This window comes from Meles meles, chromosome 21 (genome assembly GCF_922984935.1).
Source record: "Meles meles chromosome 21, mMelMel3.1 paternal haplotype, whole genome shotgun sequence".
Classification (NCBI taxonomy): domain Eukaryota; kingdom Metazoa; phylum Chordata; class Mammalia; order Carnivora; family Mustelidae; genus Meles; species Meles meles.
In genome coordinates, this window is record NC_060086.1 from 31691486 (window position 1) to 31706038 (window position 14553).

General features: G+C 50.8%; 1 protein-coding gene across 3 annotated transcripts in view; it reads left to right on the forward strand.

The window, feature by feature from the left end:
- ABCC6 (ATP binding cassette subfamily C member 6) overlaps positions 1 to 14553 on the forward strand; it is a 46192-nt gene that overhangs the window by 2547 nt on the left and 29092 nt on the right. For 2 of the 3 annotated variants that reach the window (XM_045993422.1, XM_045993424.1), the window contains 7 exons: positions 472 to 597; positions 732 to 860; positions 2539 to 2664; positions 3833 to 3894; positions 6452 to 6583; positions 10739 to 10942; positions 12376 to 12553. In XM_045993422.1, the coding sequence (XP_045849378.1) occupies positions 472 to 597; positions 732 to 860; positions 2539 to 2664; positions 3833 to 3894; positions 6452 to 6583; positions 10739 to 10942; positions 12376 to 12553 (957 nt within the window). The remainder of the gene's footprint in view (positions 1 to 471; positions 598 to 731; positions 861 to 2538; positions 2665 to 3832; positions 3895 to 6451; positions 6584 to 10738; positions 10943 to 12375; positions 12554 to 14553) is intronic. The other variant, XM_045993423.1, reaches the window with a different exon arrangement.

The window sequence follows — 14553 nt, forward strand, 5'->3', positions numbered from 1 at the left end:
TCTCCTTCAAAACAGACACCACCACATCTTAGAGAAGGGTCTAGAGACTTACCAGTCCCAACTGAAAGTTTCTCTGATTTCACTGGAGGGTTCGAAAGGGACTCGGTGAAGCGAGTGGAACTTTTTCACCTGCGGAATGAATGTCGTTTCTGCCACTTTGTCCTACTACAGCATCCCTCCTGCAAACCCTTGGCACACCCCCACCCCATCCCTGCATTTTGGGAAATATTGGGCTGGCTCAGACCCCTGTGGCTTATTATTTATAGGACACTGACAGGTCAAGGTCCATTTGCAACATCCCTTAATGCTTTTTCTTAGCATCCTTTACAGTGGCACTGTTAAATCATAACACTGGGACCTGACCAGGTGCCCCATCCAGAGCCACTGTTCAACTGGGCACAGGGTCCCTGTCCAGTTGGCCATCATCACCTTTCTTTTCGCCCACCAGCCTTACCTAAGCCTGTTTCCCAGGTGCTTGGGCTCGCCCTCATAATCCTCTGCACCTCCAGCGTGTCTGTGGCTCTTTGGAGAATCCAGCGGGGAACGCCCCAGGCCCCAGAATTCCTCATTCATCCCACCGTGTGGCTCACCACGATGGTAAGGATGACCCAGGCTTGCGGGGCTTGCTTCTGGCAGTGACTTTTCCCCGCCCCGGTGGAGGGGATGGGGCAGAGCGGGGCTCCCTTTCTCCCTCCCCACCTTCAGGGGCCCATCCCAACTCTCCTGTCCAGAGCTTCGCCATGTTCCTGATCCACACGGAGAGGAAGAAGGGGGTCCGGGCATCCGGGGTGCTGTTTGGATACTGGCTGCTTTGTTTTCTCTTGCCGGCTACCAGTGCCGCCCAGCTGACCTTTCGAGGGGTAAGTGGAGGCCCGGGGCAACCAATAGGGCAGTTTCAAGCCTTGGGTCCCATCTTCCCTCCTCCCCTTTGCACACGTGACTTCTTGTCTACACAGAAACACACACCACAGTTGTTTAAACTCTTAAACTCCAGCGATGTACAGATGCCCCCATCTTCCCAAACATTTTCCATGGACACAGATTCCCACTGCCTGTCCCATGCATGTCACAGAGTTTGCTCGCACTGCCCTGACACACACCTGTATGCCCCCCTTCGTATATCTACAGCCACAGACTGGGACACCTACACCTGCACACAGCCATTCCCACACTGGACATCCAGTCACACATCCACCCAGCGCCCGCCCCCCCAACCCCGGGCACAACCACACTGTTGGTTCACAACTGCGGGAGATTCCCCAGGGAATCTGCAAGTGGCCACATACACAGAGGGCAAGGAGAGATGAAGGAAGAGACAGGGCACTCTAGATGGTACTGGGCAGGGTTAGTAAGCACTTATGAGGCTTATCCCAGGTGCCGCAAGACAGGTAGATCTCTGCACCCACCTTCCAGAACCTTCAAAGTTTACAGAGGCCTTAATGGGGTTCAGTCACATCTACATCCACATGGTCTCCAGGACGTGTTACTCTCTCAAAGCTGTGTTCTTGGAAAGGCTCCCAGTGCAGGAAGACTGGGTGGAGTGTACATCCCCAGGAAAGGGGAGGCAGTAAGGAGCCTGGATTGCCCCCCTCCTGTGACCTCCTCCAAAACACACCTATGCACGCTCTGTCCGTGTGTGCACATTTCCCCTCGTTCTCCCTTATCTTCACCCATGCTCTCATCCACAGATACAAACTCATTCTGCATACCCACCTGTACTTCTGTTACCTGTCCTGGGAAGTCGCATTTCCGTGTGAAGGCACCATGCATCATTTTATCTGCAAAGGAAAATGTAGCTTACTTTAAAAAAAAAAAAAGAAAGAAAGAAAAAGAAAAAGACTCCTGCATTGGCACCAGGCAGAGAAAATAAATGCTCAAAAAACCAGTTCCCATCTACTTTTTAAAAAAGATTTTTAGATTTGTTTTAGAGAGAGAGAAAGGGAGCATGAGAAGGGGAAGGAGCAGGGAGGGAAAGAGAGAATCACAAGCAGACTCCCCACTGAGCACAGAGACCAATGTGGGGCTCAAGCTCACGACCCTGAGATCATGACCTGAGCCAAAATCAAGAGTCAACACTCAACCAATTGAGCTACCCAGGTGCCCCAAAACCAGTTCCCTTCTTAAACCAGACAACGCCGGCCATGAGGAAGCAGAATGGGAGAGGTAGGGATGGGGACTGCTGTGTAGAAAGGCTTTTCTTGGTGGCACAAGGAGAAAGAACTCACACCCCAAGGGCTGCAGCCAGTTATCACCCGGCTAAGGAGAAACTCCTGTGTATCATTTGTACAACCAGAATGCACGTAAGTCAGGTGTTCCTCCATCGGGACACCGGGAATGTGGGGGTCCCTGGCTTTCGAACCCTGTGGCTCTGACTCCCTGCCTGGGCACGGCTCTTCATCTCAGAAGCCCCACTTGACCTTGACCTTGACCTTCTCTTCCCTCACAGGTACCCTGCCTAGTCTGTGCTCTTCACAGGCCTCAGGCTGTGGACTTCAGCGTGCCAGACTCAGTGGGACTTCTGCTCTCTCTCTCACACAGGACTTCCAGAGCGACCCCTTCTACCACCTGTCAACCTACCTGTGCTTGTCACTGGTGGCGGCCCAGTTTGTGCTGTCCTGCCTTGTCGATCACCCCCCGTTCTTCCCTGAAGACCCCCAGCAGCCCGTAAGTTGCCGTGCCTCCAACCCGGGGCCTCCCTTGTCCCTGTTCCTGTTCTGGTCTCGGGTTCTCCCCATGGGACAGAAGGGAGGTAGCCTAGAGCACAAGCCTTTAATAATGTTTCATTCATTCTTTCATTCAGCACATTGTGTATTGTACATACACCCTATGCCATGGGTTGGCCAGTTTTTCTGATCAGAGCAAGACAGACAGTATTTTAGGCCTTGTGGGCCATATGGTTTCCGTGAGAACTATTGGCTCTGCTGTTGCCGTGGGGAGAGTACAGTATGTCAAAGGAGTGTGGCTGTTCTGATAAAACTTTATTTGCAGAGACAGTGTGTGGGGATCTGGGCTGGGGCCTACAGCCGGCCAGCCCCTGCTCTGTGCCCCAGCTAGTGGCTGAGGACTGAGGGTGAGCAAGCAGATGTGGTCCCCATCCTCAGGCAGCTAACAGCCAGGTCGAGCAATCAGACATTCACCACATAATTCTACAAACATGTGCGAAATTATAACTGGAGGAAGAACCCCACAGGAGGAATTCTTGGCACTGGGGAGCCCTGAGCTAGCCTGTGAAATCAGGAAAGAATCCTCTGAGGAAGAGATCACCTCAATAACCTAAAAAAAAATTTTAAAAATGCTCAGCTACGTGATTAATCAAGTGAAAACTAGGGTAGAGCTTCTTTGCTCCATGAGAATGGAAGCAAAAAATAAAAAATTGATAATGAGCCATGACGGCAAACATATGGTGAAATAGGCAGTCTTGTGCCCTATCGGTGAAGGGTATAGATGCATGAGAATTTTCTGGAGCAGCTGGCGAGATCTCAGGACCAATCCCTCTGCGCCTTCTTGCTGTATGCCCCAAGGCATATTGTCGAGGATGTTGGTGTCTCCGTCATGCACACTCCTGCCTTAAGAACTTCTTGGTCTCAGTATTGATAGCTGTTCTTGTGGATGCTTTCAGACTTGTGGCATAGTCCCTTTTCGCCTTGCCTGCTAGGAACCTCCAAGCACACTGGCATCCACCTCTGACAGATAGGCAGGGCATGTCATTGAGCAATTGGTACCAAGATCACAGTCCATTCATCCTGTCTTCCTGAACTTGGTTCCCTTGCCTTACGACCACCATGGGACATGAGATCGAGCCCTCCCTCCACCCCATCTCTTGTCTTTACAGAATCCATGTCCAGAGGCTGAATCTTCCTTCCCCTCCAGGGTCACGTTCTGGTGGGTTTCTGGGTAAGTACAGTAGCAGGAAAGGGACCTGCATTTGCTGTCCTTATTTGTCATCCCAGCTCCCCCGGAGACATTTCCTCCCAAGCCTATGGAGGCCAGCCAGCCTCTCTCCCTCCCAACCTCAGTGCTTCTCTGTCAGATTTCAACATGCCCAGTATCATATCCCATTCCCCCACTGGAGTGAGGTCTGGGTATGAGTCCTGGCTTTTGCTCTGAGCCAGCCCATATGGCAAACAATCAGAGTCTCAGTTTGCCCCTTCGTAAAAGGGGAACAACTCTACCTTCATTACATGTAAATTACTTACTGCTGGTACACAGCAGGTGCTCAACAAAATCATATCAATTACTCAGCTTCATGCCTTCCACCAACATCTAAGAAGCACCTACTATGTGTGAAACACCTACTATGTGGGAAGCACCAGGGCTGAAGAGGTAAAAAACCCTATCTTTACTCCCCAGAGGCTCCCAGGCTGGTGGAGAAGACAGATGTTTCTCCAGGGCCAGTGTACCAGGCTCTGAGGGTGTGGCCACCTGCTGGGTTCCCTCTTGGCCACACTGCAGTCAGATCTTGGTAGCACCTAGATTTGAATCCTAGCCCCACCACTTCCTGGCTGTGTGACCCTGGGCAAGCTACTTAACCACTCTGTGTCTCAGTCCCTGTGCCTGTAAAACAAGAATAATAATGGCATCTACCTTGTAGGGTTTTCGGATTAAGAGAAATAAATCTTTTGAGGCACTTAGCATAGCATCTAGTCCTTAACGAGTATTGTACAAAGTGGCTGCTAAATACACAAAGAATTAGGATGCTGTAGGGGATGAGGAATGGGTGGGAAGTGCATACAGGCTTGCTAACCAGCTCTAGAGAGGACCTAGCCCTCTGTCTCCCAAATATGGCATTTATGGACCATTCTTCAAGCTTTTTGCCTTACTGGAGTACTATTTTCCTCTCTTAAAGTCTTTTTTCTTGAAATCAACTCACTTTTTCGACTTTCATAATCTTTTTTAAAAGGAAAATTTCTTATCACTGCAAGTTGGAAAAAATCTCTTGAATCGATTGCCACGTAGATCTCCTTCCCCAAAAATGCCAGTGAAAACCAAGCCATGTTAATCATTTCTAGGTCAGCACTAGATTGCCTGAGTCTGCCCTGGGTTCAATAAAAAAAAAGGAACTCAGAGGGGCACCTGGGTGGCTCAGTCGGTTAAGTGTCTGACTCTCGATTGCGGCTCAGGTCATGATCTCAGGGTTATGAGATCGAGCCCTCCATTGGGCTCTATGCTGGGCGTGGAGCCTGCTTAGGATTCTTTCTCCTCCCTCTGCCCCACATCTCTCTAAAAAAAGAAAGAAAGAAAGAAAAAGGAATTTGGAAAGTCTCAGACAGGATTCTAAGGACCAGCACCAAACAAGAACTTCGCCTTGGTGTTATGGCAGAAAGATCGCAGAGACCTGAGAAGTAAGCAACACTCCCTCTGGAGAAGTCTATAATAATTAATTTCTTGTGTATTGTGTGTTGGTTCACAAACTGGCCCCCCCCACCTGGAGGGCAAGGAGAGACTAAAGAAAAGAGGCAAGCCATTCCTACTGGTAGGCAGCAGCTTTAATAAGCGAGGGAACTTACCAGGCTTGTCCTGGGCGGCCACAAGACGAGTGGATCTCCGCATCTGCAGGCCAGAATCTTAGTTCATGTGGAGGGTTCAACGCGGTTCAGTCACATGTACTGTCCAGACGGTCTCGACAACATAGTGCTCTCTCAAGGCTGCATCCTTGCAATGACAGAGTGGGCACAACATACATTCCAAGGACAGGGGAGGCGTAAGGTGGCTCCGATTGCCCAGGTCCAGCTTATGGGAGAACCAGAGGTCGTGTCCTCTCCGTGCCTTCCTCCAACAATGTGCCACTTACAATCATCTCATGTACTAGTCTTAAGTGCTGGGAAATGCTCTCCTTTTCAAGGGAGAAAACTGAGGTCTGCTAATGGGAAGTGACTTGCCCAAGGTCACAGAGCTGGTGAGTGGCTTCATTTGGCAAATCTTTTGCCCTGTGTTGGTCGGTGAGGATATAGAAGAGGAGAATAAAGGTAAATACGCCTTGTCCCCTCAGAGCTTACCATCCAGTGGAGGAGAAAGACACTCAGTAAACGATCAGACCAACAAAGTATATCACAATTGCAGCCAGCGTTATAAAGAAGAGCTCAGGAAAGGAATGTATCATGGGGAAAGCTGAGGGTAGAGTTTGGGTGTCCAATTCTGGGCTTCTGAGGTTTAGTTCCCTTGCCACGCAGGTTGCTCCTTGGTTAAGACACTTAATCTGAGCCTCTATTTTTTTCCCCTCATCTGTAAAATGGGTCAGTAGTCATCACATGAGATTTAATGAGATGATTTTTGTAAACTGGAAAGTGCCCACAAATGTTAGGTGTGGTTCAGCTAATTGCTTTCATTTTCCTGAGGGGCTAGCAGAGGCACAGAGGGGTAAGGTGACTTACTCAGGGTCACACAGCTACCATGTCAGGACCCTGCAGGGGGAATGGCAGCGGGAGCTTGCTCTGGTGACCTTCTTTCACAGGCTGGTCTGGAGGGGTTACAGGAGGACACTGGGGCCGGAAGACCTCTGGTCACTTAGCCGAGAAAACTCCTCAGAAGAACTTGTTTCCCAGCTCGAAAGGGAATGGACAAGGAACTGCAGTGTGGCCCAGCGGTGAGTGGATGAAAAATGAGAGTGTGGCCCATACCTGGTCAACAAAGTTAATCATTTGACCCCACATACAACCCCGGATCCCACTCTGGGCTCCACCACCATAGTTCCCTGCCTGCCAGTGATCTCACTAAGCATCAACTGACCAGGGTCAAGGGATGTTTCCTCCCAGAGGGCTGTGCAGGCTCCCTAAGGCCACATTGGGTGCTCCTTGGGGCCCCCAGAAGGAAGCTTAAATGGGGGGTGGCAGGCAGGAATCAGGCAGGGGCAGGGAGTGGGGGAATGGAGGGTTGGGTGGTGGTCCATAAGGCGCACACATCTACTTCCTACTTAACCTGAGGGATTGGTTTCCTGGTCCTCGGTTTTCTTATCTGTTCAATGGCCATCCCATTAGGTTCTGGCTCATTGCCCATGGGGGAGAGGGACAAAAGATTTTGGAAAAGAATTCAGTGAATACCTCAAAAATGGTAAAAGCTCAAAGAGTATCCATTATCCAGAGGATTTCAAACTCTTTCTAGTCCTGTCCACTCTGCCTCCCTCCTGCCATCTGTGGCATCTCTAGAAACTTCTGTGGTCCGCTCTGACTCTGAGGAACCCAGTCTGAGAATCTCTGACCTACGGAAAAGAGCAAATAGGATTCATTAAACATGGGTTAAATGAAGTCTTGCCTTTGTGTAGTTGATGACCTAGGACAAATGACCTGACCTTGGTGTTTCAGGGGATGAACAAAAGTGACTTAGCTCTGTAGGAAGAGTTACGGGGTTCTCTTGTGTACTCTAGGATTTGGGGCAATCGTTGTAGATAGCTGAATCCTCCAAATTAGGGAAAGAGAGAGAGAGACTGTCTATTGGCTCACATAGCTGAGAAGGTAGTCTGGCCTCAGGTGTGGCTGGATCCAGGGACATGCATAATGTCCAAATTCTCTCTCCATTTCTCCATTTCTCAGCTCAGCTGTTGTCTGTGCCTCTGCCTGTCTCATATCCTGCTGGTGTAGCAACTCCCACAAAATAAGTGTCTCTCTGAGCATCCATGTAGAAAATGCCAAGTAAGGCCTCTGATTGGCCGGCTTGAGTCATGTGCCAAATAGGGACCAATCCCATAGTGAGAGGGCGGGCCCCCCATACTTGGTGGTCCCTTCAGAGCTGCAGTAAGGTGAGTGTGATTCCACAAAATGGGTAAATGATATGAGCAAATCAAAACAGCAACTCATTCTCCAGGCCGAGCCTGCTGTCCTGCTCCTCCATTCATGCAAGATTTTAAGTGGCAGAATTCATTCAAAAGGGTGCTGGAGGTCTTGCCCACTCTCTCCCATGCCTCCCCAGGGACATGAGAACTTGGGATAGAAACATTCTTTACAACAGTTTAAAAATCCACAGCAACTGACAGAAAGACAGGAAGGCCTGGCCGACTGAGATCCAACTCAGTTATTTTCGGTGCAGATTACACATGGAGAGAACTTTGGTTCTTTTTCTAAGTATTTTGCAGTTCTGTGGGGAAGGGGGGAGGTCATCCTGCGAGGTCAGGGACCCGTCACTTGCCAACCAGCTGGGTTTCACAAGGGTATGTTCGGTCCACGTGGTGTTTACTGTTGTTATTTGGGGCTTTTTGTTTCCTTTTTTTTTAAGTTGCTGACATTTTAAACATTGGAGACTTCATGTAAAAAATCTGGAATTCTGATCTCTTTTAAAGTAGACTGGCAGGGGACGCCAGGGTGGCTCAGTCAGTTATGTGTCTGACTCTTGATTTTGGCTCAGGTCATGATCTCAGGGTTGTGAGATCAAGCCCCGTGTTGGGCTTTGTGCTCAGTGGGGAGTGCCCTCTGCCCCTCCCCCCTTGCACTCACTCTCTAAAATAGATAAATAAATTTTTTTTTAAATGAGAAAGTAAAGGAGACTGGCATTGCCAGGTCACAATCCATCATGGCAACAGGGGAGTGGATCTTGATAGCAGCTGTCCCAGTGGACAGGGGACATGTCTTTGCTTTGCCACAGTCTGCACCCCTCCCTTTTGTTCCCCCGACTTGGACCCTGACTGCTCACTCACACCCCCTGTCTCTCCCTGTGGTCATGTGCAAACCCTGCACTAAATGGCCTTCAGTCCAGAGACCACAGACCAGACGCCATTCTAGAGACCTCCCCTGATGGAACGTAGCGCCACTGGGAAGGAAGAACCCAACTACAGAACCTGCCGGTTGAACACAGAGATTCAGAATTCTGGGGCGAGCAGCCAGAGCAGAATGGAGTGAAACATGCAGCTGGAAAGAGGCCTTCAGAGTCCTCTCCTGGCCGATCTCATTTGACAGATGGAAACACTGAGGCTCAGAGGGGAGGGGGACCAAGCAGGCATTTGAATCTTGGGCTCCTGGCTCCCAGGCGGGTTCTGTCCACCAGACCAGGTTGCCTGCCTTCCTGCCTTCCATACAGCTTTCCAACTTTATGCACCAGGCACCCTTATCAGGCCCTTGGCAACCGTCACACATCTATTTTTTTCCCATTCATTTGGCAATTATTTATTGAGCACCTACTGCATTCAGGAGCCAAACAAGGGCAAAATACAAGCAAAGTCTACACTCCTGGAATTCTAACAAGACAAATACATAAAGATGAGTGTAGGAGGGGGTGGGCGTGGCTTTGAAGGCAGTGAACTAAACCATGGGCTGATGGGGAGGGCTGGCCAGGTGACAAGAAGGTGACATCTTTTGGGCATTCAAGACCCAAATGCCAAAATGTTTGTGAACAGCAGGCCATGCCCAGCTCTGTGACAGACCCTCAGAGACACCAAACCAAACAAGAAACTGGGCCATGGCCAAGGGGCAAGGCCTTGGCTTAGTGAAGGTCTGGCCACCAGCACTCACCAAGATCATTTTTTTTTCCTTCTTTCTAAAAATGTTTGTGAGTGGGGTTCACAAACAGGTGCTCTGTGCATCATGAATTGAGATCTGGGCTCAAATCCCTGCTTGGTCCTCAATGTGTGACCTCAAGCCGCTGTCACCAGCTCTTAGAACCTCCGTGTCCTAGGTCCAACGGGGAGCCCATGACAGCCACCAGGCAGCGAGGTCAAGAAAAATCAATAAGCTGTTGCAGGAAAAGGGCTGATCCCAGGGCCTGGCCCTGGGCCTCAGCTCTGTAAACACGCAGTGAAATTACTGCTAACCCCGGAGTTTGACAGAGCTGGAAGGAACGCAGAGAGTGAGACCAACCCTGTCCTTTCACGCACGAGGACACAGACCCAAAGAGGGCAGGCCATACAGACCCAAGGCCACACAGCCCCTGGGCTCTCAGCAGCTGAGGACCTGGCCAGCTGGCTCTCCCACCCGCCCCCTCCCCCGCCCTTCCCCCAGCTTCCACCTGCGTTTCGTCCAGACTGAGAGTGCCAGGGCCACGGACATCAGCTGTGATTCTAAACTGGTTCTAGACCAGCTCCAAACCACCTCCGGGATAGCCAGTTGTTGGGGGGAAAGAGGGGAGCTTCATCAGTGGCTTGCCAAGTGCCTGGGCTCTGAAGGGACAGAGTTGGGATCAAATCCCAGCGCTTTGGCTTCCCCACTGTGGGCCCTTAGACAAGTTCCTTCTAAACCTTCATCTGCTCGTCTGTGAAATGGGCATAACACCTCACCTTCCAGCTTCTTTGGAGGACTAAGGCGTGCCTGGCACACAGGAGGGGCTCAGTGCATGTGCATTCCCAGCAATAACAATCATGCCTTAGGGCTGGCCCCTCCCCTGCCCAGTTGTTTCATAAAGGGGCCCTCTGGGGTACAGAGAAGAACAGGTGAGGGAACATGGCTGAATCCATGCCCACTCGTCCCCTTTGCCAGAAAAGCAGCCCTGTAATGCCTGGTCTTGCTGGACACACAGATGCCACCTCTGGGAATATTTAAAATACCACTGATGTGGAGTCTGGTGGGGGGGCCAGCATCCTGCTTCCCAGACGGCTATATCCAGGCTCTGTCCTTGGTGGAAGGAGGAAGACGCTGTCTGGGGCCCGTTTTATCAGGGCACTAATCCCATCCATGAGGGCTCCACCCTTGTGACCTCATCACCTCCCCAAAGCTTCCCCTCCCCAGAACACTGGGGGTTAGGTTTCCACAGATGAGTTTGGGGAGATGCAAATATTCAATCTATTGCAATGACCCAGAGCCCATTTCTCCTATCCCTGAAGGCACACCAAGGTGAGAGCAGCTAGAAAGAAAGGGAGCCGTGGGGTACAGATCCCAGAGATGGAGCCCTTGCTGGAGCAAGAAGGGGGCTGGAGGGGCCCATTGCTGAGGGCCATCTGGCAGATGTCCCGTTCCACCTTCCTCCTGGCGACCTTTGCCATTGTCATCTCTGATGTCTTCAGGTTCGCTGTCCCCAAGCTCCTCAGGTGGGTCCAGACCTTTGGCCTTGTTGATGGTGGTCCCTTCCTTGATGCCGTCTTTCCGCAGCTGGGGGTGGGGGTGAGGGGGGTAGCAGCTTTCCTTCTGCCTCTGCGTAGTCCTCCAGAGCTCAGGGCCCTGGAGGGTGGGTGAGCAGAAAGGACACTGAGGAAGGGGAAAAAAATAAAAGAAAGTGACATTTTCTCAGAGAGAGAAAATGAATGAATGCTAACCTGACTGTATCAGTTAGCTTTTGCTGTATAACAAAACAGTCCCAAAGCAAGGGGTTAACAACCACTTCTTGGGTTCACGGTAACGTGGGTCAGCAATTTGGGCTGGGCTCCGCTGGGCTGGTCTTCATTGCTCTGTTGGGTTCACTCATGGGCCTGTGCAGTTGGCTGGGAGGCTGGCTGGTCTCAGAGGGTCTCAGCGGGGACAGCTTGTCTCTACCCCATGTCATCTTTCACGCTCCACATTGTCTGCTCTAGCTGTTCACATGGCCCCTTGGCAAGGCTCGAAGACACAGAGTGAAAGTTGCATTTTCTCTTGACGCTCCAGGCTTGGAGCTGACACCGTCTCCCCTCCCCCGGGTTTTCTGGGCCAAGGCTGGTCGTATGACCAGCTCAGATTCAGGGAATGGTGTATTTGTTTGCTGTGGCTGCTGTAACAAAGGATTACAGGCTCAGAGCCTGAGAAAACACTCATTTATCTTCTCAGAGTTCTAGAGGCCAGAAGTCCAAGATCAAGACTGATTTTACCTGAGGACTCTCTCTCCATTTGCTGGGTCCTTAGATGGGTTTTTTGTTCGTGCGTGCATGCCCGTTGTATCTCCTTGTGTGTGCTAATTTGCTCTTAGAATGACAGGAGTTAGATTGGACTATGGTCCAACCCTAAGGGCCTCATTTTAACTAAATCACCCCCTGAAAGGCCTGAGCTCCAAATACAGGTACATTCTAAAATACCAGGGATTAATATTCAGCATAGGTATTTTGCAGGGGCATAGCTGAGCCCATGACAGGTGGAGGTAAAAACTCACCTCTTGGGGCACCTGGGTGGCTCAGTGGGTTAAAGCCTCTGCCTTCGGCTCAGGTCATGATCCCAGGGTCCTGGGATCCAGCCTTGCATCAGGCTCTCTGCTCAGCACGGGGAATCTGCTTCCTGCTTCCCTTCCTCTCTCTCTGCCTGCCTCTCTGCCTACTTGTGATCTCTGTCAAATAAATAAATAAATAAACGCTTAAAAAAAAAAAAAAGCTCACCTCTTGGTCAAAGGAACAGCAGTCACCTTGGAGGTGAGTGCCTGTGGACGGTGGGAGGAATCACTGCAGCCGTTTGGCAAAAATGTCTGCCATGCTGTCTGATCCTCCACCCTTCACCAGGCTCAGGTCAAGGTGACAGCCACACATGCCTTCTCTCACCACTTGCACCCTCCCTCTCTCAAAAGCCTTTTTCTGGAGTTTATGGGAAATCCCACAACCCCGGCCTGGAAGGGCTATCTCCTCGCGATACTGATGTTTCTCTCTGCCTCCCTGCAATCGCTGTTGGAGCAATGCTACATGTACAGGGTCAAAGTGCTGCAGATGAGGATCCGAACGGCCATCACAGGCCTGGTATACAGAAAGGTGAGCCCTGGAGGAGAGAGGTGGGTCTTTCCCATCCCCTGTCTTGTCCCAATTTATATATAAATGTTCTAGCCCCAAAGGGTCACATCATATCATCTGTGCCTGAAAATGTACTCAGTGATTACTTTACTCATTTGTAGTCGCTCTCACTGACCTCCTTGGTTTTTTCCCTAAGACCTTGAGTGATCTGACCCTGGGATCTCTCCAACTCTATCATATCATGCACCTCTCTTATTCAACCTACTGTAGCCATAAATATACCAGGGAACCTCCCCCCTCAGGGCCTTTGCACTTGCTGTTCCTACTACCTAGACACTTTCCATTTCTTTTCATGAACCTACCTTTCCCCTCATCCCCCCATGAGGAGAAAGGGCTAATCTCAGGGCTGTGTGGAAACCGGATAGAGGTGGGCTATTAGCTATGTTACCAGGTAACTCACCTTATGGCAAAAACAACTCCTGACCCGTTGGTAAATTCATTAGGGCTGAAAATTCTGTCAATGGAGTACAAACACCTGGTGGGGAGCCAGAGCTTTGGGCTTCTCTCGGTGCAGTGACTCTCATCTCCTCGGGAGTCCAGAAGCGAAGCCCACAAGACAATCTGGCGGAAGAGATATTGGCTCCTAAGGGGACTGGAGCACCCAAGCCTGGGCATCCCAGACCCCATGTGTCTCCTCTCACACCTGCACTGTTCCGTGGGGGAGAAGCGGTGCAGAGAGTACAGCTCCTGGATGGCTGTGCGTTAAGCCCTTAACTGTGTCTTATTTTCCACATGCAACGCTTTGATATCCAGGGCGTTGGCAACCTTGGGGGGATGCCCCCACCGCCCAGGGCTAGCCAGTTCCTAGAGGTAGTAAATGACTCAGTGGGTGCATGCTTTTCATCTGCCAACGAACCAGTCCAGAGCTCACATGCCCAGTTGCCGCCTTGACGGGGCTCTCAACACTCTGGGCCCCCACACCGCTGCCCTCATCACCCCAGGGCCAAGTACTGGACCGTGAGGGACAGCTGCACCCTACAACCCACCGAGATGATTCCAACCAGCCAGTCCTGCCTCCCCTGCCTGGCCCTTCTTTCCTGTGAAAATCACGATAAAGACCCTGGCCCACAGCCTACCTTGCTAATAGGTAACTGTAATAGTAATAATTATTATTATTGCATAACATTACCAATATTACTGAATGATATTTTAAAACAGTTCTTCCTAACACTTCCATAAGTATCATTAAAGAATGAGGAATGGGACGCCTGCGTGGCTCAGTCAGTTAAGCGTCATCCAACTCTTGATTTTGGCTCAGGTCCAGAGCTCAGGGTCCTGGGATCAAGCCCTATGTCTCTCCCTGCTCAGTAGGGAGTCTCCTTCTCCCTCTCCCTCTGCCCCTCCACTGCTCATGTGCATTTGCTCTCTCTCTAAAATAAATAAATAGGGGCGCCTGGGTGGCTCAGTGGGTTAAAGCCTCTGCCTTCGGCTCAGGTCATGATCCCAGGGTCCTGGGATCAAGCCCCGCATTGAGCTCTCTGCTGAGCAGGGAGCCTGCTTCCTCCTCTCTCTCTGCCTGCCTCTCTGCCTACTTGTGATCTCTGTCTGTCAAATAAATAAACAAAATATTTTTTAAAATAAAATAAATAAATATATATTTTTAAAAGATTTTACTTACTTATCAGAGAGAGAGAGCGCACAAGCAGGGGGAGCAGCAGGCAGAGGGAGAGGGAGAAGCAGGCTCTCTGGCTGAGCAGGGAGCCAGATGCGGGACTCGATCCCAAGACCCCAGAATCATGTCCTGAGCTGAAGGCAGATGCTTAACCGTCTGAACCATCCAGGCGCCCCATAAATAAGTCTTTTAAAAAGAGAATGAACTCAGGTGCCTGGGTGGCTCAGTGGTTTAAGCCTCTGCCTTCGGCTCGGATCATGATCTCAGGGTCCTGGGATCGAGGCCTGCATCGGGCTCTCTGCTCAGCAGGGAGCCTGCTTCCCTTCTCTGTCTCTGTCTCCCTACTTGT